Source organism: Aythya marila, assembly GCF_965140915.1.
Source record: "Aythya marila genome assembly, chromosome: 9".
Taxonomy (NCBI): Eukaryota; Metazoa; Chordata; class Aves; order Anseriformes; family Anatidae; genus Aythya; species Aythya marila.
Genome location: NC_139050.1, coordinates 10439787 through 10466272, shown reverse-complemented (window position 1 = coordinate 10466272; position 26486 = coordinate 10439787). Strand labels below are relative to the sequence as shown.

The following is a 26486-nucleotide window of genomic DNA, read 5'->3' as shown; positions in this document are numbered from 1 at the left end:
CGTTAGGGCAGGCGGCACGACCAGGGGCCGCCCCCGCTGCTTGCCCTGCCCCGGCTCCGCCCGGGTACCCGGGGGCTCGCCCGGCGGTGGCAGGCAGGCGGCATGGCGCAGTACGCGAGGGGCGCCGCCGCCGTGGCCGTGATCCGGCTCCGCAACCCGCCGGTCAACGCGCTGAGGTAACGGCGGCGCCCGCCCGCCCGCCCGCCATTTCGTGAGGCGGCCGCCGCGCTGGGGCACGGCCGGGGGCGTTCGGCTTCCCGGCCCCGGGGGGCTGCGGCTCGGCCCCCGCTCGGGTATGGGGCCGGGGGGGTCCCCAGTGGGGCGGAGGGGCGAGGAGGGCGGCCGGGGCGCCCCCGTGCCCGTCCCGCTGCAGGTGTGTGTGGGCGGCCGTCGGCTGAGGGGACGCTGACACAAGGGGAACCCGACACGAGCTTCCGAGCTTAGCTTTCCCTTTGCAAAACATGCTGAACTTTTCCATGATTTTTGCTCTTTGTTATAATTTTTAGATACTTTTTTTTTTTTTCTTTTCCCTCGGGAGAGATGCCAGGCTTATCAATCTGTGCTTTCTGCCATCTCCTGTGGAATCTGTTTTCAAACTTAGCACGTTTCTTGTCATTTCCAGTCTTTAAGTATCAGGATGAAGCTTCCAGCGAGCAGTCACGCAGCAGCATTAGCAGCTCGGCAGCTTCATCCCACAGTTCCTTTGGAGTCTGTAGGTGAAAACCAGCTTTTCCCCCAAGCCTGGCTGCTGTTCACATTACTCGTCCCGCAGGCTACGCGTCGTGCTTCCAAGTGAGCACAGGGGTTAGGTAGGGCAAAGGGCTCTGTAAGCTGCAGATGTGGTTCGGCAAGAGGAGCTGGCACTGAGATTAAGCCCCAGTATCAGAAGTGTAAACCGCACTTGGCTTTTAAAAACGATTAAGAAATTGACCTCTTAAAAACTGTGGTCAAGGAAGACCACAAGTGATCTCAAACCAGCCAGTGAAAAACAGTCAAACACAATGCAGGAGCCCCTGGACATTGCAGTTTTCCACCCAAACTGAAGTGGACAGACATGCTTTTTGGTTTATGCAATTTGTTACAAGGTTAGTGTATTATAGTTCGTGTAGCTGAATGGCAGCACACCGGACCTTCTTAAGCAGCTGTGGTTGAAGAGCCAGTCTGCAGCAGTAATCTTAGCACATATTCCATGTATATTCCCAAGGCAAAAAATCCACTGCAGTCATGCCCAACTTCTAAAGCAGAAAGTTTGTTAAAAAGAAGCTGAGAAGCAAGTAAGAGCATGAATGCCTGCTCTCATTCTTTTGTTGCAACATTTGAAAGCACAGAAAGATCATTTTCACGTGGTCAGATAATTACAGTGAGAAAGCAAATTTGCAGTAACTTGATTGATTTATAGGACTCCCAGATGTATAGACATATAGGATTCCCGGAATATCCCTTGGACCTCCTGTGGCCAAGACTGGGGTAAGAAAACTTTCTGGCTGTGCCCACAGTGAACTCGCCATCCTTACCACGCTTACCAAGCAGTAAGCACTCTAACACAGTATAATTCAGACTGCCATGATCCTGGCCTTGCCAGTTAAGCTGCTGTGAAACTTTTGCTTGCTACATGTGAGGGAACAAGACAGGTGGGTTTGGCCTGTCCGTGTTGTCTTATATCAAGCAGTTCCAGCCAACTGTTCCACTGCTCAAGACAACTAAATGGTACACATCACTGGAGCATGGTGCGGGCATGTCCACTTCATTGTAACCAGCTTCAGAAGGAAAACTTGGTTTTCGTGAGCTTTTACTTTATTTCCTGATCTGTTAAGATCTTCTGAATTTGCAGAGAGCAAGCATGACACATGCACTGAGCTCAGCCTTCACCAGCTTTGCACTATTCTGTTAGCAGTGAGGGTAAGACCTGTTTTAGCAGGAATCAACAATTGTTTCATACTTGCCATCGAGTAGTTTTTAGCTAAGACTTGGCTATAGCTAGGAAAGGTAGAGGGCACTCCATGATCCTTGCATGAACCTTCTGCTTCTGCTTGTTTATATGCTGGACTGTAGGAGAGCAGGTTTGTGATTGCTGTTTGAGATGTCTGACTACATAGGTGGTAGCAGGCAGGGAAACTTACAGACAGGAGCCATGTCCCGCAGTCCTGACAATTTAATTTCACAGCAGGCACAGATGCTTTTTAAAAGGCTGGTGTGTTTTTCCTGCTCTGGCCTCACCTATCTCTCCCCATTACATGTGACACTCAGAGCCGTTATCCCAGCTCCCACGCCATCACACCAGCCATTAGCACTTTAGAAGCCACTGGTGGGTAGAAATTTGCTTTTTGCTGTCTGACAGCATCCACTGCTGTGCGGGTACCTCCCAGGCAGTGCTTTCCTGAGGAATGTGTGCTGACTTGCGAGTCTGGCAGCAAATTTGGCTCCCACACACAGACTCCCCTTCAAGCTAATCCATCTCCCCACCAGCAGAGCTGGCATGTGCCAAACTTGCTTTTTTTTTTTTTTTTCCTGGTTTGCAGAGGTTTAACTTCCAGAGATCTGCAGTCCTAATGCATCTGTGAAACTGTGGCATAGAAAGAAGGGATTTAGATGTGCAAGGAACTGGACAGTTTTGGGGGACAGGCAGACAAGACGTGCAGGAGAAAGGAGCAGACACACTTCATGAGCAGAGACAGGCTGCTGGCACTGAAAATTAAGAAGGATGTGGAGAAATGTGCTAATGCCAGCTGAGTAGCACATGCAGTTCTGAGTGAGTGACAGAAAGCAAAACATACAAGAGATTTTGTATCGGTGCTTTTAACTCTAAAAAGATAAGGTGGAGGAACTGGATTCCTGGCATCAAGTGGGCCCAGCTGCTAGCTGTGTTGCCAGGCCACTGAATTTACAGGGATGAGGTAGGGGAGTTTGTGTGGGGGATGATATAAAGTATAACCACAAAGCTGCCAAAAGCAGTCCCAAGCTCCTTGTGACTGCTAGGGCAGTCCTTCAGACCCCCCATCAGGATAACGATCAGAAAATGTTAAATGAGGCTGGAGGAGCTGCAGTTTCGGGATAGGTGCAATGATGGGAGCCCATGATGAGCCGTGTGGGTAAGGGATAGTGCCTCGTCAGCTGAGATGTGAGAGGTGGGGTGCAGGAAGTGCCTCCTTCCTGAAACTGCTAACCTTAGACCCCACAGCAAAGATGCCATTCTGGATTTGGTATTAATTAATTAATGCATGGTATTAACTAATTGATGTTGGTATTAATTAATGCATGGCTCAATTCAAGCTGTGTTAGAGGAGAGCTGCCCTCTGACAGCAGCTCCACAGCTACCTCTGGCACTTAGGTGAAAGAGCACAGAGCAGCTAAAGCCAGCACCAGTACTGAGGTTCAGGGAAGGGAATTATGTAAGTATCAGGCAGCATGACCAAAACCAAACACAGATAACTCTGAAAGGAGCTGTCCACAGCACGAAGGATCAAGCATGGAGGCCAGTTTGTTTTTTTACTGTTGGGGTTTTGTCCCGTTTTAATGTTTCTTAGAGACCTAGGTGAACCATTCAGCCAGCAGGTGATCCAGAACGGAACAGCTCAGGAGACTCAGGGAAAAGTTGGATTTTTTTTTTAAGAAGTGGAAAGCTTACACAAATGAGAACAAGAAAGAGGGTAAAACATGATAGGAGAGATGCAAGCTGGAAATTAAGATGACTTTAAAAATATAAACAGTGCTTTTCAAAGCCTGCTTAAAAAAATAGCAAAAAGTTCTTTAAATACATAAATTAATAAACCAGGACAAGCTTAGAGGATGCTGAGTTCAAAACTGGCATTTACAGCTCAGGAAAAAGATCCTCACCCTTGGCAGTTCTCTGAAATCATCAGCTCAATGTGCTGTGACAGACCAAAACACCTAGGGTATTTATGCTGAGAACAAAACGGAGGGCATCATACCTCTGCAGTGTAAAACTAAGAAGTTGCTTAAATATCGTGTGTAGTTATGGACTCTGTATTTGGAAAAGGACAGGGAGATGATCCAGAAAGGGATGACAAAAACAACTAAGGGGACAGAGCAGTGCCTTAGGAAATCATACTGGAAAGGCCTAGAGTCATCAGCTCAGAGAGGAAAAGGCTGTGGGACAGTAAGGTCAAGATTTACAAAATCATAAAGAAAGCAAATAAATTGAAGGCCTAACTCTGTTTACAAGATCCTGCAATCATTGAACTAGGGGTGTTTGACTAAGTAGGAGATCGTTTTAAAACAGGTAACACAGAGCTCGATGGCACAGGAGACAGTGGAGGCAGATGGATCAGCAGAACTGGGGATTAGAGAAATGTGTGGACAGCAGGTTGGTAGAGGATGCTAAATGAAGGTATGTGCATGCATAGGGGACCATCCCTCATGCAGCGATTGTGGATGTCAGGGGAAATACAAGGGGGAGGGACCAGACCTGCACCTTTCCCACAAATAGCATTGCCTACTGTTAGATTAGAGCCTGACTGAATTAATTTTGGGGATTCCCTTAAATTGCCTTTTTTTTTTTTTTAATTAAAGTCCACGTTTACAAATCTGAGCTAAAATTTGAAGTTATTTAAAAGCTTGTTACAAATCCAGAACACTATCACTGCAATGAGTGGAGCTTTATGCAAAACAGAAACAACCTGGGGTGGTCACCTGCAGGAATACTCTCTTATCCCAGGGTGCATGTGCTTTTAACAACACCTACCACGAGTTTCTGAAACACATAACACTGAATCCTCTCGGTATAACGACTTTTGCAGTCAAAACAGTAACATGGCAGAGCTGACTACATAGCATGGGATTAAGAATCGTTTGGAACACATGCAGTGAATTTTTGCATTGTTTCTGTTAAATGAATGATACTGTTGCAGTAATGAAACACTTATGCAAATTATGGTGACTTTTTGCTTCTCTAATGCTTTAGCTGTTTGAAGTTATGATACCCTTGAGTATTTTTGTAATTGTGCTGTCATACATTTTGCTATGATTGCTTTCATGGAAGCATGAAAGCTTATATCTTTTAGTACCATTTACAGCTCGTGAGTTACTGAGCCACACAGCCTCTGTGTTGGACTTTAACCTGTCTTGGAGTAAACATATTGCTCCATTTTAGAACAACAGGAAGCTGCAAAAAGTCTGCTGCTTCTTCCTTTTTGTCCCACAAACACTTCTCCCGGGGAAAATGTTGTATGGAGGGAGAAGAAATATTTATGCAAGAACAGGGTCAAGTTACTCTCTGGCAAAAATAGTTCTTTTAATGCAGATAATGTAGGTATTGAACTGTTATTTTACGGCAGCCTTGATGCCTAATTTTTCTCCTAGTAGGAGTATTTTGTAACTGCTGAGGGCTTGTAAATAATTTCTTATATAAAACCCTGAACCTTTTCATCTACAGGGACAAACCTTTTATATGGGCTTTTTGCAACTGCTGATCGTGTGGCTACTGTAAACACAGAAATGCTCTGATTGCTTCTTGTCTGCTCCTGCAAGAGAATCAGGCAATTTTCCTACACACTATTTTCAAATCCAAAATTTAATATTTGTTAGGGATCCTGCTGCGTATTTTTCCCCCTCTTTACACCGTATATTGTAAGGGGCAGTGACATTTCATAAAGGTTTTCCCTTTAATCTTCCAGCATTAGGTGAATTTGGTACTTCTGTGGCCTGGCACTGATGCAAAAACCAGACCCGAGCACAGGGTGCAGCCTGTGGGTCCTCCTCAAACAGCAGTAGCCACAGCACTTGATGTTACAAAAGAGATAAAACTAAGTTTTTAACATGTATTTTCCCCAGAGAGTAAGAAACCACTTACTAAAATTGGAAAGGCTTTGTGTTCTGCTAGATGGAGCTAGGTGCACTGCAGGGCTGGACACAAGCAGACAAATGTTGGTTAAAAAAAACGTGGCACGCGTGCAGCTTTTAACTGGAAGTTCAGTAGCAATGCCCAGTTGCGTGCTGCCCTGCAGAGGTGGAAAGAAGAAGCATTCTGCTTTCCTTCCTGGTCAGGGACTCAAAACCAGAGGACAAGGAAAGAACCGAGTTTGATCACAGATGTGATGTGGAGACTCAGCCAGTGGCAGAGGGCAGGTTCAAATTGGGACAGTGCCTGTTCTCACCAGGGGTCAAGTCCAGAACAGTGAATCAGAATTGAAAAATTCTGTGTGGCAGTACCAGTTTCCCAGAGACTCTCACTTGCCTAACCTCTGTAAGTGGAAATGAGGAACTAAAAAACCCTGTGCAGTTCTCAACTGGGGTTTACAAAAGAAATGCCAATATAGAAGTTTAGAAACCTGATTACAAAGAAGTTTCAATATACAAGGTCTGAATAATGTAGCCATCATTTTTATTACTTTACAAAATATTTTATTATTTTATTTTTTTTTTTTTTTATCAGTGGCTTTCCTATAGCCCAGATTATACATACATGCTGGGTTGTGCTTTGTCAGCTCCTCTGGATAGGAACCTGACCTAAGATAGATCACAGAAATGATTCACAGTTCCTTTGCTCCAGTTATCCCACTGAAATACAACAGAGAAGTTGTATTTATTTATGAAGGACTGGACAAGCACATATAATACTTGAGTATTTCTCTATCCACTTATGGCTCAAATTTCCTGAATCAGAGTCATTATCTACAGCTGTAGCTTATATGCATGCAGAAAAGAACCTCCCCCCACAACATACACACTTAATGTGCTTAAAAATGCGTGCATGTGAACATGGTTTGGTATCTAAACTATACATACACACCATTTTTGTTACTGCTTCTATTAATAGGTGATAGGCATCAATGCTTCTTTACCTACCATCAGTCTTTGTCACCATCTTCTAAAGCAAAACATATTTATGGAAGGACATGGAGGGTATGTATTGAGCTTTTTATATTTAGCTTTTAAGCTTCAAATACCAAGTGGATGAATAGTCAGTTCAGATTTCTGCTTAATATCTGATTTGTAAAAATACTAGTTATACTTAACTGTTCAGTTTTGAAGTTCTTTAGTAATTCTTCACTGGACACATTAACAGCTTGTGTCTGTGGAGATATGTTCAGATGACAAAAAAATTCTTAGTGTTTTAGGCCCAAATTCACTTTGACAGGACACCACACAAGTTCAAGCCTGGTCTTTGCAAAGTGAAAGCTTCATAATTGTCAGCACAGCACCAGCTCTATGCCAGGTGTTTGAAAGATGGCTTTTTATCCCCAGAGCTCATTTCCCTTTTAAAAAGTTTGTAGGTTAGCAGTGGTTTAGCATTAATTACTTTCAAATTATGCTAAACTATTTTCCTAAAAATCTGAATGTTTAATTCAAAAAGACATTTTCAAAAGAACATTTCTCTGTGCTGTTTGCTTTGGAAACAGGAATATCATAATCACAAGAAGACTCTGCAGCAGCTGAGTGACAGGTCAGTCAGCAGCAATAAACTTGTGGGTTTTGACACTTGGCCTTAAAGTGAGAGACTAATGAAGATTCACTCACAGGGACTATGGCAGAAGACCAGTCAGAGGACAGACTTGCATGGACTTACTGCTTATTTTCACTGAGCCTCTTGGTGTTGATGGAAAGGTAACGTAGTTGACCATTAGTTGCTGACTCTCATTCATTTCAGTTTAACAGTTCTTCAGGCGTTAGAGGATGGACTGAAGAAAGCGGATGCAGATCCTTCAGTGAAAGCTGTTATGATTTGTGGCGAAAATGGGAAATTCAGTGCAGGTAAGGCAAGTTTCTTCAATCAGTCTGAGAAAGAGAGCAAATACTCGCCGCCAACCACATCTGACGATTCTCTGCCTTATAACACTATTGATAAAATGGCTACAAGACAGTGGATTTTTTTCGACTCTGCTGTCCCATGATTGACATGGGGCACATGAGAGATTGGGTAGGAGTAACAGATCTCCAGTTGTAGAAATCTGTGAAGGTAGAGAATTTTTGTGGAGCTCAACATTGCTTGTTAGTAGTAACTTGAACTTAACTATTCCAGACTCAGTATTTTTTTTTTTTTCTTTTTTAAATAAGCATCTCTGCAAACCACCTTAGTAACTGCACGATCATTACAGTTATGTATTTTTGTGCTTTGCAATCCCCCTAGCTCTCTGAATAGGCTTAAGGAGCCTGGCTTTCTTGCAGCTGGTCCCCAAAGGGGTTGCTCCCTGTTAACCACTCTCCTGCCAGCAGCATCTCTGCAAGACCTCAGTCATCTGTGAGCAGTGATGTGTAATGGCACCAAGGGAAGGATCATTCCAGTCGCTGCTTTCCCCAGTAATTCCTTTTCATCTTTGTGCTTTCCCAGGTGCTGACATTCAAGGATTTTCTTCTCCAAAGAGGCAGGGTATTGCCTTGGGCCCTTTAGTTTCTCTCATCGAAAGGAGCGAGAAGCCTGTGGTGGCTGCCATTGAAGGCATTGCCTTGGGAGGAGGCCTGGAGGTGGCGCTTGGCTGTCACTATCGGATTGCACATGTGCAGGTAACATACTGAACTAGAGGCTGCTCCTGAAGAGGAGCTTCCTGCATCTTTCCTGCAGAGAAACTTCGGAGACCGAGTGTTAATTTGCCTTCGGTCTCAGTAGTCATTATTTGAACTCTATGTAGTTGGCTTATGCAGCATGACTTTTCTCTTACTTTTCTCCCCAGCCACATGAATTTTGCATTTCTTTCTGCTAGTGACCTAGTTTCAATAGGTAGCTGAAACTCAGCTAGCATAGAGCACTTGCAATTTGATTTCCCACAGGCTCTGTTTCCTCAGGGAGCACTCTATCCAACAGACAGCTTCTCCCCCCACACACTTAAGTCTTTAAAAGTTTTTTTTTTCCTCTTGAATCTCTACCTTCAGGATTGCTGAACTGCCTTTTAAGCAGCACCTGGTCTCCTTACATAGACTCTTCACTGATAGGAGCATCTCCTCATTTTTGCAGCACGAACCACTTTCCCCTGACAATGTGGGTTCCTATAACACCATAAAGAGGTACTCTACATGTCCTGTATGCCACCTAAGAAGGATGCCTGAAGTAGTAGTCTTAAAATAACCCTACATCTCTCAAAAGCTCAACTGGAAATGTACTTTTTTTAAAGTAACAAACTACATAGATTTTTAAAAGAAGACAGGAGCCCTCTTTCTGCTGTCACCCTACTAAACCTCAAGTGCATCAAGAACCATTTGAGCACTTTGGAAGGAGGGTTAGTTCAGAAGTGAGTGGTACCACTCTTCCTTCAATACATTTCTAAGAACTGGGGTAGGGAGATAGCAAGTCACAGACAACCCTCCAGCATTTACTAACAACTACTTGCCTTGTCTGCACATGCGTTGCGGTCTGGGGTGATGCTGTTGTCCCCTTTGGTCTAATTCAGTGCTGTGCTAGCACCCACACATCCTCTGAAGCGTGACACCTCCTCTGCTCCTGTACATAAGTTGTTGAAAAGGGTGAGTGGGTTTGTCTTACATGGCAAAAAGCAAGGATGAGGTTTCTATATAGAAGTTCTTTGAGGATTCCTAGAGGAGCATCACATGTAATCAGGTCTGCTTGGTTCATAATTAACACTCTTGCTAAGATGACTTGTTGAATTTGACTTCACTTTAGGCACGGATGGGTTTACCAGAAGTCACCATTGGGTTACTTCCAGGTGCTGAAGGCACTCAGCGACTACCCAGACTGATAGGGGTGCCAGCTGCTCTGGATCTAATCACTACAGGTAAAGTACTGTACCTCAGCCTTGCTGTGTTTGTGAGGATGACCGAGTCATACCATCACGTTGGTCTAATGAAGCCTAATACCTTTTGGTTTTGTTTTTTAAACACATAGCTGCTTGGGTTGAAATTCAGCTTGCTTCCCATAAGGATTGGCTAGGAAGGGGATGTATGCGCTTCTGAGGCGTACAACTCGTGATGCGTTTTGTGCTCGATGAGCTTGTCTCATGCTTGAAGCCAGCTACACAAGCCATTTGACCAGATATAAAAAGAATGAAGTCACCTGTAATGCCCCACTGTAGTCACCTTATTTCTTTTTTTTCTTTTTTTTTTTTAATCACAGGAAGACACATTCCAGCAACTGAAGCACTGAAGCTGGGCTTGGTTGATGAAGTTGTGGAAGAGAACACAGTTGAGGCAGGAATTCGCTTGGCAAACAAGCTGATTGGTGAGGAAAGAACTGTAGCAATGCCAAGAAATAATTGTTGAGGCCGAAGAGAGTCAGAACAAAGCCCACTAGTTTGTTCCATATGCTCCATTCATTGGGTTTTGGCATCCATCTGAAACAGAATTAGCTGCAGAATTTTTCTGTTAAGCAAACGTGGAAAAAATCAGATGCTGGAGAGCTGCAGAAATTCAAATGAGGATTCGGAGAAAAACAGAAATAAGGAGTCCCTGTGCTTATTAATTATATATCCAAACTTGCATACTCCTCTGGGCTACTGCACTCAACTGATTTGGGGGAATATGAGCTCTTCCCATGTATAGCTTTGGATGACAGCTGGTATTGGGTGTAGACCTGTTGCATCATCAATAAGGGCTGATAAAAAATAATTGTCTCCCTCTAGCGGAGGGACTGGCACATCCTCAGCTGAACTCAAAGGCCCATGAGTCTTGCTGTCCTTGGGTTGTGTGGTGAGATGCCCATTTTGGAGATATCCTGACAAGAGTCAGTCTTTGATGTGGAGCTCTTTCACACGAGATGCACACAAGGAAGGAAAAACACAACCTTGCTGTTCTGATCACATGGCCTTTACGGGCAATGCTTTTCTAAACTGGGGTGCTCCTGCAGTTTTCTTTACTGCAAAGAAGAACAATTCTCCTTCTCTGTAGGAGTATTTCTCCCATGCTAGGGGTTGAAGCAGCCTCAGCTTTGTCCTAGATGACAATGCACCATATTTTCAAGACAGCTCAAAGAATACGCTATTCTTCAAAAATCAGTGTCTTGAATACTTAGCTGCAATGTGGGATTTATCAGATAGATGCAAAAGCACATTCTTTGGCTGGGTCTTCCATAATAGATGTTCTTCCTTCTCAACATATTCATGCTAATGATTCTGGGGCTTCAGTTCTGGTGCAGAACTGATGACACAAGCAATCCTTTTCTCTTTCCCCATATGTAATCTATTTAAATATAAAACTTTGGGAAGACAGGGAATATACAGAATCACAGAGTCATCTAGGTTGGAATAGACCTCCAAGATCACCCAGTCCAACCTCTGACCTAGCACTACCAAATCCTCCACTAAACCATATCACTAAGCTTTACACCGAGATGTCTTTTAAAGACCTCCAGGGTTGGTGCCTCAACCACTTCCCTGGGCAGCCCATTCCAATGCCTAACAACCCTTTCAATAAATAAGTTCTTCCTAACATCCAACCTACTTCACTATTGCTTAAAAAAAGCAAAAAGGCACTTTGGTTCACTGATCTTGCCTGTTTTGAATGAGAGTTCTGTTTCTCCATCAGCTAGGAGGGCAATGAAATATTACTACTTTGCTTGACTGAATAACCCAGAAAATACTGTTCCCTTTGATGTACCCTCTCAGCCTCTGAATGAGGCCATGTGTAAGATTGATACCAGTACCGATGGCAAAATCAGTATATCATAAAAAGAGTGATAGATACATTGCTAGAACTAGCAAACTGGCAAGCATCCTGGCTTCCAACAAAAGCAAAGTGAAACTGGGTGAATTGTAGACATTTGTATGGTTGTTTCTTCTGTGACAGATATGCAGTGGTTGAGAATTGTCAAAGTCAGCTTGACCTTAGAGGAAAACCTCAGGAATGAGTCACTGACCACACTATTTCTCAGTAGAACTTGCTTTCTGGAACTCTTGTGCACTGCCATTACTGGCAAATTCCTATTCTATAGCTTCAGTTTCACTGGAAAGTGTCACTAGCAAGGAAACTTGAGAACTGTGTAAGCATGCAGGAATCCTGACTGGATGTCCAGCAGGTAACCTGTCTGTTCCAGGCTCTCATTATTTGCAGTAGCAGTTCCGTTTCTTGCTCCAGTGAAAAATGAGTGGTGTCACTGAAGACATTTCATGTCATCACACTGTATACCAACTCCAACAGAACTTTAAAGAAAAATGCTTTCAAACCTCATCTAACAGCTCTACTGGCATTTGCAGGATGTTCTTTAACAGTGAAAATACTGGAGACCAGCTCCTCTTTATCTCTCTCCTACTTGGAAGATTTATCTTTAGACTCTGCAGAATATCATGAAAAGTTTTGTTGCCTTGTTTATCCTCAGGTGACCTAATCAAGCAGACAGAATGGGGTACCCAGAATCCTTACATTCTTTTAGAGTCCTTCCTGGCTTTGGCCTTCGCATAAATTTAATAAAATTCTCCTGCCATACAACAGCAAAATAGCACTTTTAGTTCTGTATCTCTGTAACTTAGGGCTGCAGAAGAGATATGACAGTCTCATGTAGTGTGGGGAAACAATCCCAGACCAGCTAAGTTATGTTTTCAGTAAACATTTTTCAGACAATCTTAGAAACAGAATTGCGAAGAAATCCACTTCATATGGCAACATCTTTTTCTTTAAAAACAAACAAACATACACAAGGCTAACAACTGCTGGCTTCTTACAGAGCAGTTTGGCTAAATAACTCATTGTCACTGAGAGAATTTCTCCTCCTAGCCCGGGAGTGCTCTACTGCAAGATCCATCTCAAAGGACCCATTCAGATAGGATTTTCTTTTAAAGCTTTCTCAGCACTGGAGCTGCAGTAACTCAGAGTGAGAGATCAGCCTTAGATGAGTGGCCTCACTGAAGCAAGGGTCCCTGATTGTTTCTATCCATAGGTGACAGAACTGCCTTTGTGGTAGGTAGGCTGGGAAACTTTCATCCGTAAAACTTCATGGAACATTCTTAATGAAGAACACCTTCTGAACAGCTCTGAATCAATGTCTGTAGGAATACACAGGCATTTAATCTAAGTACAAATTTATTTTTTTTTTTTTTTTTAGTCAAAACCAGTAATTACATAACACAGACTAGGAAGTGAGTGTGCATTCCTGTCCTTCTTTCAGAGGAAATTGCTTGTTTATGCAAGAGAAAGTTTTCGCTCTCGAAGGTTTTTTATTTAAATGAAGGAAGGAATAGGCAGAAGCTAAGTCCTTAGAGACTAGAAGAATGTTCTTTCATTGAATGTGTTTGATAACCACTGCACTAATTCAAAGCTGCATTACATAATTTGTCCACCTGATGGCATCAAAAAATTGAAAGTTTGCCATAATTGCTTGCAGCTTACACTGCCCACCTCTGTTGGCCTGCTGTAGCCTTCCTGGGCTGGAGGAGAAAATGGCAGCTGATCCTTTGCAAAGCAGATTTCCTGCTTTCTGACCATATCTGCTGCTTAACTTATCTTCTCAGAGCACAAGAGCATCAACAGCATACATCAAAGAGCCAAGCAAAGTCCGTTCAGTTTAGATTAGTTCAGACCCCACAGGTATTACGCTCTGCATGGAAAGACGATTAGGAGTTTCTGACCATAGAGCACCAGCAGCAACTGTGGAGGAGGTATGTGTTCCTTCTGAGGAACATGAAACCCACACGAGTAGCAGCTACTGCTGCTCATGCAGTAACTGCATGCTTTAAGTGGCAAGTACTGGAAAAAGTCTTCTGGTTACATTTACAAGGGCCTTTAGTGCATCATCTCTGGAAAGAAGTACAATATGCAGATATTTGAATCTGTCTCCTGGGCTTATCATTCTGGCTACCACCTTCTTTAAGCAGAAGATCTAGCGAAATGCCCCTTTGAGACAACCAGAGAGTGTTGAGAGTTGACAGCAGCCACACTCGTCTCTGACTGGTCTGAGACCATTGCGTGAAGAACAGGGAACCAGTTCCAGCCTTGCTCCCCAGACATGTACAAGCATTGCTGCACCATGCAGCCTGTTGAGCTAGCCCTGCCTTCAGTCCAGTAATATCCCTAGAGTTCACTCTGGGATGCCCTTTTTTTTTTTTTGCTTTAAATAGCAGTGTTTGATACTGCAGGCTTACATGTTGCTTTTGCTGATAAGTGTTATAGACTTGGTCCATCCTTTGTGCCACCTAGATTACAAACCTTAGCAAAACAAAGTAGATACCTGTGCTAGCTCCTGTTCACAGGAGACGCCTTTTTCTACATCACTGATGTCCAGTATCATTCATCATGTTCTTGCTTCTTTGATTTCAGAAACCAAGCTGTAGGTATCCTGCACTAATCTCTTCTTCCAAGGTTCAAATTCAGATCATTCTTTCTATTCATAAGTACACTTCTGGTTCTTAGTAGCATTACAGCAGCAAGAAAGCTGCATGGAGGTGCTATAGAAATGCTCAGCTGAATACAAGTTTTATTACAGGACCCTGAGGAGAGTTACTTTTCAGTCTGAGCACCTGTCTCACATTCCTCATCAGTATTTGTGCTTAACAAGTACAATTTGCTGTCTGAAGACCATGTTTAAAGGCTGCCCATAGCATTTCTGTTCGCTTCTCACATGGGAGATATGTGAGGTCTCTTGGTCTGTCCTGTCCTAAGTGGTCTTCCAGCCATCAGATTTCCTTTTTGAAAAAACTAAACCCACTATTTCAGTCCTAAATAAAGGACTATGGATGAAGAGCATTCTCATACTAAAAACATACACTTAGGGAAGACAAAGGGTTCAAAAATAAATATCTTGACTGAAATCCTGCAGTACTGGCAAATCCAAGCTATATTCATTGTCAGTGTGGAAGCATTTTGATGGACTCACATTACAAGGGAAGCTACTTACACAGTCAGCGTTCATCTCTGTGTTCTCTAAAAGGCTTAGTTAAAGAGCCTGACCTCTGAAGACCACTGTTTCAGGAAATCAATACCAACTCAGCCTGGGAATTCATGTGTTTTTTGTTGTTTTTTTCCCCTCTTAAAAGCATCTGGTCTTAGAGGAAGAGTTAGAGTCAGGACATGTTCTTTGGAAAACCACAATTGCAGTGCTGCCATTATTCCTGCTTTTCAGTACCCTGTGTATGTTGGGGCTCCAGCTTTCCTGCTCCTGAATCTTCTGCTGATGAAGCAGCATTTTCAGTCAGACAGTGGAAGGGAAGAGAGCGCTGGGTGCAATATGCCACCTTTGAAAGAAATGTGCTCCTACGCAGAGCTCATAACAGAAGCCAGGCCAATGACGTTACACACAAGAGAACTTCTCACCTCTGGGTTCCCATCAGAGGGGGCCCACTCACCATCCTGCTGTGGTGGTGGTCCACGATGCTCATGGGGACAGTGCTGCAGTGCTCAATGCCATAACATCACTTAGCCACATCCAGATCCATATACTATGATGACAAAAGGCTTTGTGCAAATGTTGAGGAGATGCATCCTGAATTTCTGACCTTGTTCCTCCGTGGTCTTTAGTGAGGCAAGCTGCTAAGAACATAGCAATAGCCTGAGCATGGACAGATCAGAGATCTCCCAGCGGGCACCAAGGTTTATGTTTCTGAAGAGGATTTTGGTGTCTGAAATGTAACTAACTTCTCTCAATTAAGAATTCTTTCTAGGTATTACCATAGCAACCTCCTTCTGTAATGAGGCTCATGTATTTCTGTGGCTGCTTGATTCACCCCTTGCTGACACAGAAGCATGAACTCTTCCTTGTTATTCATTTGCTCCCCAACTCATGCTGTGTGAGCCATCCTCTTGGTTGGTCCCACGGGGAACAGGGGGACTCCTGCTGTTAGGGAGGAATTGAAGTTGGGGTGCGTTTCCCAGTCATTCATACAAACACCTGGGTCAGGACCCTGGCTGGAATGCATCTGGCTGGCAATGCCAATTGGGCACGGAGTGCTGAGCAACACTGGGGAAAAGCTCTAGTACTGAAGCTCACAGAAAGAACAGAAGGAGCTTTATGAATGTGACAGCTGGAACCGTGGAGTAAGAACTGGAGAAGTCAAGTCACTCTGTAGCTAAGAAAAGGAAGGAGAGAGTTGTCTTTGAAATTGAAAGCTTGCTTTGTTGAAGTCTGGGGAGAAGGGTCTTGAAAAACTTCCATTGTTGAGGCAAACAAAGTTAAAGAAGCATCAGACACTTGAATGCTGACCCAGATCATTGTGCCATGCAAGCCCTAGCGCAGTGGGCTTAGCAGGAGGGGGAAAAGGTATAACAGATTCTCATTCTATGTAGAGAGACAAAAATCCATAGTCCTCCAGCAAGTGTGGAATGTTTTGTTCTATAACTGTATTTTTCTACCCACAGGCCAGCCCTTGGGACCCCGCAGGCTCAGCCTGAAGCCTGTTCCAAAGCTGCCCAACATGGAAGTATTTCTCAGTGAGGCTCTCATGAAGGTGAAGAAAAAGGCCCAGGGGTGCCTGGCGCCAGAGCTCTGCTTCCAGGCAGTCAAAGCCGCCACAGAGCAGCCCTTTGCAGATGGAGTCCGGAGGGAACGGGAGCTGTTTAACATCCTGCTGACCTCAGGCCAGGCCCAAGCACTGCAGTATGCTTTCTTTGCAGAGAGAGCAGTGCAGAAGTGGACAACACCCACTGGAGCTTCATGGAAAAGTGCTTCCCCTCAGCCCATCCGCAGAGCGGCTGTGATAGGTAAGGAGATGAAAAGCTGTTGCATTTCCTGACTGTGCAGCTAACAGCAGCACTGAAAGGGAGCAAGATGAGTGTAGCAGGGCTTTACTCATGGCAAAAAGCCTAAGCCTAATTCCCTAGCAGTCACTGGTACCCAGCACAGGAGAGATATCCCAGGCCCATAATTGACATGCAAGGAGAGAAGCGGTCACTGGACTTGTAAGCTCAGGGAAGGTCAGATGGCAAGTCATTTCCTAATAGATTGCTACCTAATCCCACCCCTTTCTTTGGGAGAGAAACTTCCTCCACTTTCAGAGTCAGCTTCATCTGTGGATCATAAGCAGTCTGTTCCCTTTTAAGTACTGCCATGTTGAGTCCTGGCTTCGCTCCATGTTAAAAGCAGGTTTGCACGAAATTCTCCTCCTCCTGGTCTAGTTCTGTATTAGAAGTGCATGTGCATAGAGTCACTCAGGGATATATTAAAACAAAAATGTTTTGACAGCTGTATTTTAAGAAGATTTCATCTCACTGGGATCCACTCTTGCCATTTTGTAGCCCAGCAAGATAATGCCTTCATTAATTTTTTATAAGAGCAATTTAAATAAAACCTTCGATGCACTGCTGAGATTTAAAAACAGGAAAAAAAAAAAAAAGAAATATCTTTCAGCTCTGCCTGTTGATAGTAGCACTCAGAAATGGTTAGATGAGTAATGGAGCACTTGGAAAACATCCATTCTGTTTCAGAGAAAGCTCACCAGACCAACACTGCTCTTTCCAGGCCTCCTGTGCCCAGTAAGAAGCTCTCTGGAAGCTCATTTCAGACCAGAGCTTCCCTGACTTAATCCATGCTTTAATTTTAATGAAAATGTTTCTTGAACATTGGTCCACAAGCCTTGTGAGGCAGATCTGTGGCTGTTATGTCATGTGGATAATAAGGCATGAATTATCACCAAATTTATCATGTGACCTGGGTGCAAGCAAACCCAGATAAGTCAGTCCTCTAGTGTTCTTTGGCAGAAAGGGCTTATGCTGATGTTTTGTAGGAACGATCAGGTGAATAGAATCAACAATTAAATGGACAGTCTTTGTTAGGGACTGATAAATGATGCTACAATTACTAACTTTTCTTGAAGAGTCTCAATACTAATAAACAGTATAGCCAAAAGGACCATTCAGGGCACCTGATCTGCTTATGTTCATGCTGTAACTAAACTAAGGGAAATTTTAGGGACAAATCCAATCCCTGTCTGAAGGTTCCTAGAAAAAACAGCCTGTATCTTATTTCCAGACTGAACTGGCAGGGCTACATCTCCCACCCTTTGGATTAAGAACTGCCAAAAAAGTCTGCCAGACTTCTGAATTCCTGTCTGAAGTTGACCCAACCTCTACCTAGGTTTCAGTTTTCTTGTAGCTGTTTACAGACATAGTTCAAGTTAACCCATGCCTTTTGCAGAAGAAATAAACTAATTGCATTGATTCTTTTGCTGCTGAGCACAGTCTGTCATGCTTTAGTCATTTTCTTTGTTCTCTAAACTTCCTCTGATTTTTCCCAACACTCCCCAAAGCACACACACCAGACGTGTGAACAGTATTCCAGGAGCAATTATGCTAAGACCAGGTACAAAGAAGATATTTCTTCTTTGCTCCTGCCTAATATGCTCAAGGTAACACCCAATGTTTGCATTAGCCATGTTTACTACATCCTGTTAATTATCCACTGGCCAGAAGCAGCAAGGGCCAGCAGTTCTCCAAGGGATGGAGTGCTGAGGGGAATCCCAGAATCCTCTACAAGTCACCCTGTCCAGCTCCCATGCTCAAACAAGGCCACCTAGAGCCAATTTCCCAGGACTGTGACAAGACAGCTCTTGAATAGCACCACAGATGGAGACTCCACAGCCTCCCTGGCAACTCCTACCAGTGCTCAGTCACCCTCACAGCACACAAAAAAAAAAATCCTGATATTCAGATGAAGCCCTTTCAGTTTCTGCCCTTTGCCTCTTGCCTTGCCACCAGACTCCACCAACAAGAGCCTGGTTACCTCTTCTTTGCACCTTGCCCTCAGGGTTTTACATACATTGACAAGATTCTGCCTCACTTCCACCTTCTCAAGGCAGAAAGAGTCCCAGCTCTCATGGCCCTTCCCCATATATGAGTCATTCCAGTCTCTTAATCATTTTTGTGGCCCTTTATTGGGCTCATTCCATTATCTCCATGTTTCTTTCATACCCAGGAGCCCAGAACTGGACCCAGCAGTGCTGAGCAGAGGGGACATCTCACCTCCCTCAGCCTGCTGGCAACACTCCTCATACAGTCCCCATATACCATCAGCCTTCTTTGCAGCAAGGACCCACTGCTGCTCATGGTCAAATTGGTGCCCACCAGGACCCCAGATCCTTTTCTGCAATGCTGCTTCCACCCAGTCAGCCCCAAGCATGCACTGGTGCATAGGATTATGCCACCCAGGGCACAATACTTTGCATCTCTCCCTGTTGAGGTTCATGACATACCTGTCAGTTCTCCCTCTGGACGGCAGCACAGCTCTCTGGTACATCAATTATTTACAGTACCTGAGTGAGGCAAAGAAGACAGACTTGAGATCATGCCAGGATCCAGACAATCAATCAAAATTCACACGATGAAGCAGGTCCAAGGTAGAGTGGGGAAGCCAATCAGCAGGTTGAGGTGTGGCTCAGTGGGACCACAGCCAGAGCCAGGCAGTTCTCCAGCATAGCTCAGGAGGAGAGCAGGGGCCTGGGGCTGAGTTTAACTCAGGCTCTGAAGCTCCTGGGTGGTGGGTGTGGGGTGGAGGCTCCAGGTGTAGCTGGTCAGGGTCATTAAAGCTTATCAATCCTCTCAAGGCCTTGACACCTGCCAAAACTCCTAATTCCTTTTCTGAATCACTGCTTCTATCAATAACCCCCATAAGCAATATAGTTTGCTTTGTTTATGTGAGGTGTAGATGTTATGCTTCATTTGATAAGCAGCTTCTGTTTGGGAGGCCATTGATCACCTCCTCTTAACTCTTAATCTTATGCCATACTAAATGTCATTGCTTTCCATCAGTTACTTCTTTCTGCCACCCCACTGGGCTTTTTCTCTTTCCTCTGGAAGGACTTCCTAATGTCTTACCTTTTGGTATCAAAGAAATAGCAAGTCCTTTGGAGATGGGTTCAGAATATGCCACCACCGTTGCATTTTTTTCTCTCTCAGGCTGCCATAACAAGAAGTCATTCTCCAGCAAGTACCATCTCATATTTCCATATTCTTGATCTTTAACACATTCTTGTAGCACCAGAAACCAAAATCTTAGGGACAAACTTTTAGGGACACCTCTTAAAATAGTGCTGATCGTCCCTTTAAAGTACTGAGCCTCTATAGGTTATCCAGGGTCTCCCTGTTTTCCCTGGAGAGAAGAAGACATGATCTTGCATCCATTTTGGATGGTCAGAAGTCATGCAGCCCCTGATTCCAAATACTGCTGTTTCATACACTAAAACCCTGTTGCAATATGCTGGTTCTTCTGTCTGTTATCACTGCAAAATGGGAAGCAGCTGAGCAGATCACTGCAACATCTTCCTCCTTCAGTAGCTTTTCTGCCAGCACAGAGGACTTTTGGGTATGGAAGCAGTGTCATGAATGCTGGGGGAGCCTTGCTTTGTGGACCTCCTGTCAATCCAGTATTAGCAGGACATTGTTAGAGGGAGTTGGCACCGAGTCCTAATGGATGTTCAGCATCAAGCATTATGTGTCATTTTTGTAGGCTTGCTTGATAGATGGCATTGCTGATGAGTTGGCAACTGTTGCTGTGCAGTCCTGGCTGCCCGTCAGCTACCTTTGTCTGCGGGTTGCTTGCTGCAGGACTGATAACGGGCAGCACCCAGCTGGGCAAGATCCCTCCTGCTCTTGGCCTAGCTGTCCGTGGCTGTCTTCAGACACAGGCGATGCGACCTACCTCATTTGCTCCTGCTTGCTCTGTGCTCTCACCTCCCATCCCTTTCCACCTTCTCTGGTTCATTGTCACACAGAAAAAGAGTTCATCTCTGTCCCTTCCACAGTCTTTCAGTAGCTTCCTGCTTGCCTTGAGTACCACATTATTTCCGCTTGAAGCTTGTACCCTGAAACAGTTAGAGAAAGAAGCAGCTCCAGGCTGCATCAGTCCACCACCACCAATTGCTCATTATTCTTTTTTAACATGAAAATTGGAACAGTCCTTGTATATTTTTACCAATTTATAAAGTGCTGTTTCCAATTCCTGTTATTTTAAAGTCCAAATATTCATTATAGTTCAGAATATTTTCTACTCATAAGTATTTCTCTAGTGCGTGTGACTCTACATAAGTTGTTTAATACATATTTTGAGTTCATTTGTTTTGAAACTTGTTTTTAAAATCCTTCAATTAACTTTGCATCATTTTTCATATTCTCGGTACCTCATGTGACAGCGCAATAATTAACAATCATTATTCACTCTGCTTGCCCCACAAATGATTTCGTTGTATCCATGTTTGGCCTTAAATTTCAGGAGTTTAAGTGTAGCTCTATTTATATGCCAAGGGTACATTTCGCAACGAAAGGCCAGAAGCAAGATGGCTAGACACTGGGCTTTTCCTGAAGCACATTTCAGTCTTCTTTTGGAAGCTGGGCCTTGGGCATGAACACAGCTCTGGAAACAGTTCACTGAATAAAAGACAATATAGGATTTTTGTAAAGATTTGGGGGAAGTAAGAGCCCAACTGAGGGACAAAACAAAATGTACAGTAGAAATCCCGGAGTAGTTCTTAGCCGTGTTTTGGTCTGTGCAACCTGAACTGAGCATGCAACACTTCCCTTTCTTCTACAGCCTGCTACCCATGCAAGACCCAGTGATTCCCTACCATTTTTTACTGCTGTAATACATTTTTTGCCAAGATCACGAGTCTATAAATTTGAAAGGGAAGTCCTTAGAAATGCTTCTTTCCCTACTAAATAGCCAGATCTCTCCTTGGTTTTACAGCCCAATTTTAGAAAATATTTCCAGGGGAGTCATGCTGTGCAAGCTCTAATGTAACAAAACCCTTGGGGCTTTCATTACTCTCTCTGCCAGCTTCATTAAACATCATTTCATACAGGCCACTGAAGAGTTATGTGGTAAGTTGAGAGACAGCTTTTCTAGGTCAGAAACAAGCTTGGCAAGCTCATGTCTTATCTATAAGCCTCCTCCTGTGGCCTAGAAAGTGCAGGACTACCGGCATGTACGCCTGTCTGTCGTGGGACGGTGAAAACCTAGATGGGAGTACTTACACTACACGTGAAAGAAAGCAAAGAGCTGAATCAGCTAACACCAGAGTTTTGATCTAGGAGGGAACAGCTTGTTCACGTTGTGAGAGAACTGCTAACATTTCAGTCAGGAAACTGAAGCTGAGAGGAGCAGGAGTTACTAAGGCCCAGGATGTACAGGCTGTTTCTTTAGTACGGCTTGGAAATTAAGAGGAGAAACCCTAGGTCTCCATCCTGGAACAGAATAAGAGATTTCAAGAGGGAGCTGTGAAGAACCAGGATGTGGAACTGCAAACCCTTTGCCATGGTGTCGAAAGAGAGCCTTAAAGATGGGGCTAGGTTCGGTGGCTGTACAGGAGGTGGTGCATGACACTCCTGCACTGTCTGAGAAGAAAGCAGTCTTTGTAGCTCAACAAAGACAGAAAGAGCTGTTTTAACACCCTGCCGACACATCCAAGCCTCTGAGAACTGAGCAAAGCAGAAGGAGCTATTTGTGTTTGGTTGTCAGTCAGCAAACCGTGGACAATGAAATACTAAGAATTGATTCATGTTGTTCTACCTTTATTTTCAAATTAATTTTAGTAGTGTCTGATCGTGAAGATTCAATTTCCTAGAAAGGAAGTTCAGCATTTGCTTGGCAGCAAAGTGGTTTATGAGCAAGCATCCAGATAGTGATGTCTATAAGAACTGCTCTTAAAGCTAAGCAGGGAGTGTTTTAAATGTCCTCTGTGTATAAAAATTTAGCGTGGACACAACTAAATCAAGGGTATGTAGCTTGCAGGAGAAATATACTACCTTGTTTGACCTTCAGAGTTGGAACTTGTTTCACTGATGACATAATTTCAGCTCTTCTTTATAAAGCTGCTTTAGACAAATTTTTTAATCCCCTTGTTTCTGTTTATTTGTTTAGCAGACTTTCATTTGTAAACCTGGGATTAAAAAAATCATTTTTACAGAATTATGACAAACCTGGACTTTGTCTAGTTGTTGCTTTATTTAGGATATTAATAATCCTCCCATTCAAATGCTTTGCACTTTTAAAGCTGGTAAAATTGCACTGGCCTTTGCTCACTAGTTTGTATTTGCTCAGTCCAAAAAGCCTCCATCAGGGGAGAACAGCGTAAGTAGCGTGGGTTGGGTATCATAGGAGAGTGTAAGCCTGCGGCTTCGTTTAATGTAATAGAGGGCAGAGCTGGCGGAAGGGCTCAGGAGGAGGGAAAGGAGCAAGCCAGTAATCACCACAATATTATTCCTCCAGTGTTATTATGAGCTGGTAATAGCACATTTATGGATCTTGGAGGAAAAAATACAGCTCAAATGGGTGTTCAGTAATGGGAATTCTGGACAAGAGTTTTAACTGCACAGTTGGACAAGGAAGGCTGTATCTTCGGTAACCTTCAAAAGTTAGCAATAGCCTGTCTTGGATGACTTGGCTTGTTCCCGGTGGGCAGAGATGTCCAGTATAAAGTGTGAACAGCAAGAAAAAAGGCTATTGATGTTCCCAAGTGATTATAAAGGAGGGGGGATACGATGAATTCTGGATTAAGAAGACGTTAGTTCCATGCCTGGACTGGTGATGGGAGACATAGGAGACAGAGACAAAATCAAGAGCAGCTCAGTTTCTGAGAGTCTTTACAGAAATTGCAGCTGAATTTGTGCTTGCATCGAAGATTATGCAATGAAGAGCAGAGGGAGAAGAGGGAGACAAAGAGGAAACTTGCAAGGAGGAGGGAGAAACCAATTGTCTGAGCTTTGCTGGTGTCTGAATCTCTGTGGGGTGTGTTTGCTTGTGTTTGTTCTTCTGTGAGTGCCCCAGAGAACCACTGGTATCCTGAGGGTGAAGCTGCTAGAAGTTGGCAACAAGGTGGAAGTAGAAACTCAGATCTCGTCTGCACTCACCAGGTTCTAACTCTTAAGCAATGCTGGTTTCCATAGGTATAAAATTTCACAGGGAGAATATGTGAATCACGTGGAGTGAATCCCATTGGTATTTTGTAATCTTGAGAAGATGTCAACTTGCCTTTCTGCTCTTGCTTTTCAAACATTTAGGCTCGCTGAAAGAGAGACTTCACCTTCCTTTTTTGGAGTCTTCAGATCTTTTCTTCTCTCTGTGCACCATTCATCTTGCTTGGGCTTCTGCTTTTTATCCCGGAGATACCAGAGGAAATGCTGCTGTCAAGTGATTGATTGTAACATTTTCTATTCATAGTCTCTGATTCTATCTCCCTTTTATCCCTAGGGCTGGGAACAATGGGCCGAGGCATTGTGACTTCTCTGGTTAAGGCCAACATACCCGTGGTAGCCCTGGAGCAGGACGTGGAGTATCTGAACACGGGAAGAAAAGCTGTGATGCTCCTTTTGGAACGTGAGGCTATGAAAATGGGGCAGGATGCCCAAAGCCTGGATTTCCATAACCCTGCACGTCTCCAGTTCACTGTAGACTTTGATGGGTTGTGGGATGTAGACCTAGTTATTGAAGCTGTGTTTGAGAACATGGCGCTGAAGAAGGAAATATTCAAAAAGCTATCGGGGATCTGCAAGCCGGGGGCCTTTCTGTGCACAAACACATCAGCCCTGAACATCGATGAAATAGCCTCTGCCACGAGCCACCCACAGCAGGTCATTGGCACACACTTCTTCTCCCCTGCTCATGTGATGAGGCTATTAGAAATTATCTATGGCCGCCACACGTCCCCAGCTGCCATTGCCACTGCCATGCAGCTAGCCAAAGCGATGAAAAAGGTTGGAGTGGTGGTAGGGAATTGCTTTGGCTTTGTCGGGAACCGAATGATGTTTCCATATGTGCAACAGGCAGTTTTCCTTTTAGAGGAAGGAAGCAAACCAGAGGATGTAGATCAGGTTCTTGAAGATTTTGGGTTTAAGATAGGGCCTTTCCGAATGTCCGATCTCGCAGGGCTGGACGTGGGCTGGAGGTCTCGAAAGGGCCAGGGCCTCACTGGGGCCTCACTGCCTCCAGGAACGCCTGCCCGCCAGCGGCACGGCCGTCGCTACAGCCCGCTGCCCGACCTTCTGTGTGAGAAAGGCAGGTTTGGGCAGAAAACTGGAAAAGGCTGGTACCAGTACGAGAAGGCTGGGGGCAGGACAGCCAGGCCAGACCCGTGGCTTCACAGCTTCCTGTCTGAGTACAGGGACACCCATCAGATCAAGACCCGCTTTGTAGACCAGGAGGAGATCCTGGAGAGGTGTTTGTTTTCTCTCATCAATGAAGGGTTTAACATCCTGGCTGAAGGAATAGCTTCAGGCCCAGAACACCTTGATGTCATTTATATCAATGGCTACGGGTGGCCAAAGCACAAGGGCGGCCCCATGTTCTATGCTTCCACCGTCGGGCTCCCTCGTGTTCTGGCTAAGCTGCAGAAATACTCCGAGGCCCACCCTGATGTCCCCGAGCTGCGTCCCAGTGCCTTTCTGAAAAAGCTGGTAGCTGCAGGGAACCCTCCCCTCAAAGAGTGGATGTCCTGCCCAGGCTCGCAGAGCAGCAAGCTGTGATTTCATTCATGCCTGCTCTATAAATTCATGGGAGAGATCTCGTGAAACAGGTGCTGTAATTGCCCTGTCTTTTCCAATCAAAACCAAAGTGCTTCAGGCTCATAAACAATGTCACTAACCTTCCTGGGCCTTCGCAGAGAATAACTTTGGCCAAAGATTGATCTCAGTCAGCCCCCTGCTGCCGGCAGCCACTGGGTGCCGGCGCCCACCCTTCCGTCTCACCACCAGCCTCACCCACCCTTTTTGCACATCGCTGTGCACGGACGTGTTTCACTTTGCTCTGCCTTTAGGATTTCACAGCAGTGCTTCTCTTCCAGTCTGTCTGTGTCGAAGGGACAGCAGCACACAGCCCTCAGAGCGAATCACAGAGGGAAGCGAGAGCGAGGTGGTCACAGTTCACAAAGGAGATGGTCACGGTTCACCCCGCATGAGCTGAATCTACCAGATCCTGGCCTGAATCCATTTCCCAGCCTGTGCAGATCTCCCCCTGCAGCCCATCTCCAGCCCAGATTTCCTGGCTCCGAAACGCAGCCAGTTGGAGCCTGTTCCCTTCCTGCTGCTGGGGGCAGTTGGCACAAGGGGCACAGCGCCTTTCAGAGGTAAATTCAAATGAATTGGAGGGAGCAGCTTTGGACAGAGAGCGAGGGGCAGGGCTGGTACTGTCCCCTCCTCCCACAGAAGAAAATTCTGATAAATGGCAGAAAAGCCACAAATGCATCAACCTGCCTAACTTGCCCCGTGCTGTTGGCTCACGACCAGCCTTCTGCATCCAGGCTCCAGCCTCCGTTACCATCCACCTGCCTGTGTCCAGGCAGAAACATCTTCTGGCATCTCCAAGTGTGGGTTTGTGTTGCCAACCCTCCCCCTTTCTTGCCTGCCTACAGCTACCTAATTGATCTAATTGACCAGACCGAAGCCTGGCCTGGCACTTACCGGGTTTCCACATGCACAGAGGGCACGCGGAGGAGTGCAGGGCTCCAGAGCTGTGCAGGCAGGAACATTTCTGCAGGCACACAGGGAGCAGAGCAGGGGGAGGTGACCAAGCTTCCTCCAGGCTCGCTGCTGTGGGGCAGTCACCCACTGCTCATGGCCTCTGAATTTATCGTCTAGGTTGGCGTGGGGCGTGGGTGGGTCTGGGTTCCCTTCTCAGGAAGATTAACATCAGATTCTGCTTTCTATTTTAATAAAACTGCTTTGATTATATGATACCATAG

At 44.8% G+C, this 26486-nt stretch overlaps 1 protein-coding gene across 3 annotated transcripts; it reads left to right on the top strand.

The window, feature by feature from the left end:
* The first annotated feature begins 19 nt into the window (after positions 1–19).
* EHHADH (enoyl-CoA hydratase and 3-hydroxyacyl CoA dehydrogenase) lies at positions 20–26486 on the top strand. Of its 3 annotated transcripts, XM_082766877.1 has the most exons (8): positions 131–176; positions 7359–7402; positions 7607–7710; positions 8288–8460; positions 9572–9683; positions 10022–10126; positions 16186–16527; positions 24002–26486. In XM_082766877.1, the coding sequence occupies exons 3-8, from the start codon at positions 7677–7679 to the stop codon at positions 25270–25272; spliced, it is 2037 nt and encodes a 678-aa protein (XP_082623003.1). In that variant the 5' UTR covers positions 131–176; positions 7359–7402; positions 7607–7676; the 3' UTR covers positions 25273–26486. The 3 variants fall into 3 exon arrangements, with proteins under 3 accessions (XP_082623002.1, XP_082623003.1, XP_082623004.1); XM_082766876.1 differs by lacking the exon at positions 7359–7402 and having other exon boundaries at positions 20–176; XM_082766878.1 differs by lacking the exons at positions 131–176; positions 7359–7402 and adding an exon at positions 200–293.

Bases quoted from the DNA above. Each gene is read 5' to 3' on its own strand.
- EHHADH (XM_082766876.1), top strand. From the start codon at position 103: ATGGCGCAGTACGCGAGGGGCGCCGCCGCCGTGGCCGTGATCCGGCTC. The intron at 7,711-8,287 runs GTAAGGCAAGTT...GTGCTTTCCCAG, and splicing joins AAATGGGAAATTCAGTGCAG to GTGCTGACATTCAAGGATTT. The intron at 10,127-16,185 runs GTGAGGAAAGAA...TTCTACCCACAG, and splicing joins CTTGGCAAACAAGCTGATTG to GCCAGCCCTTGGGACCCCGC.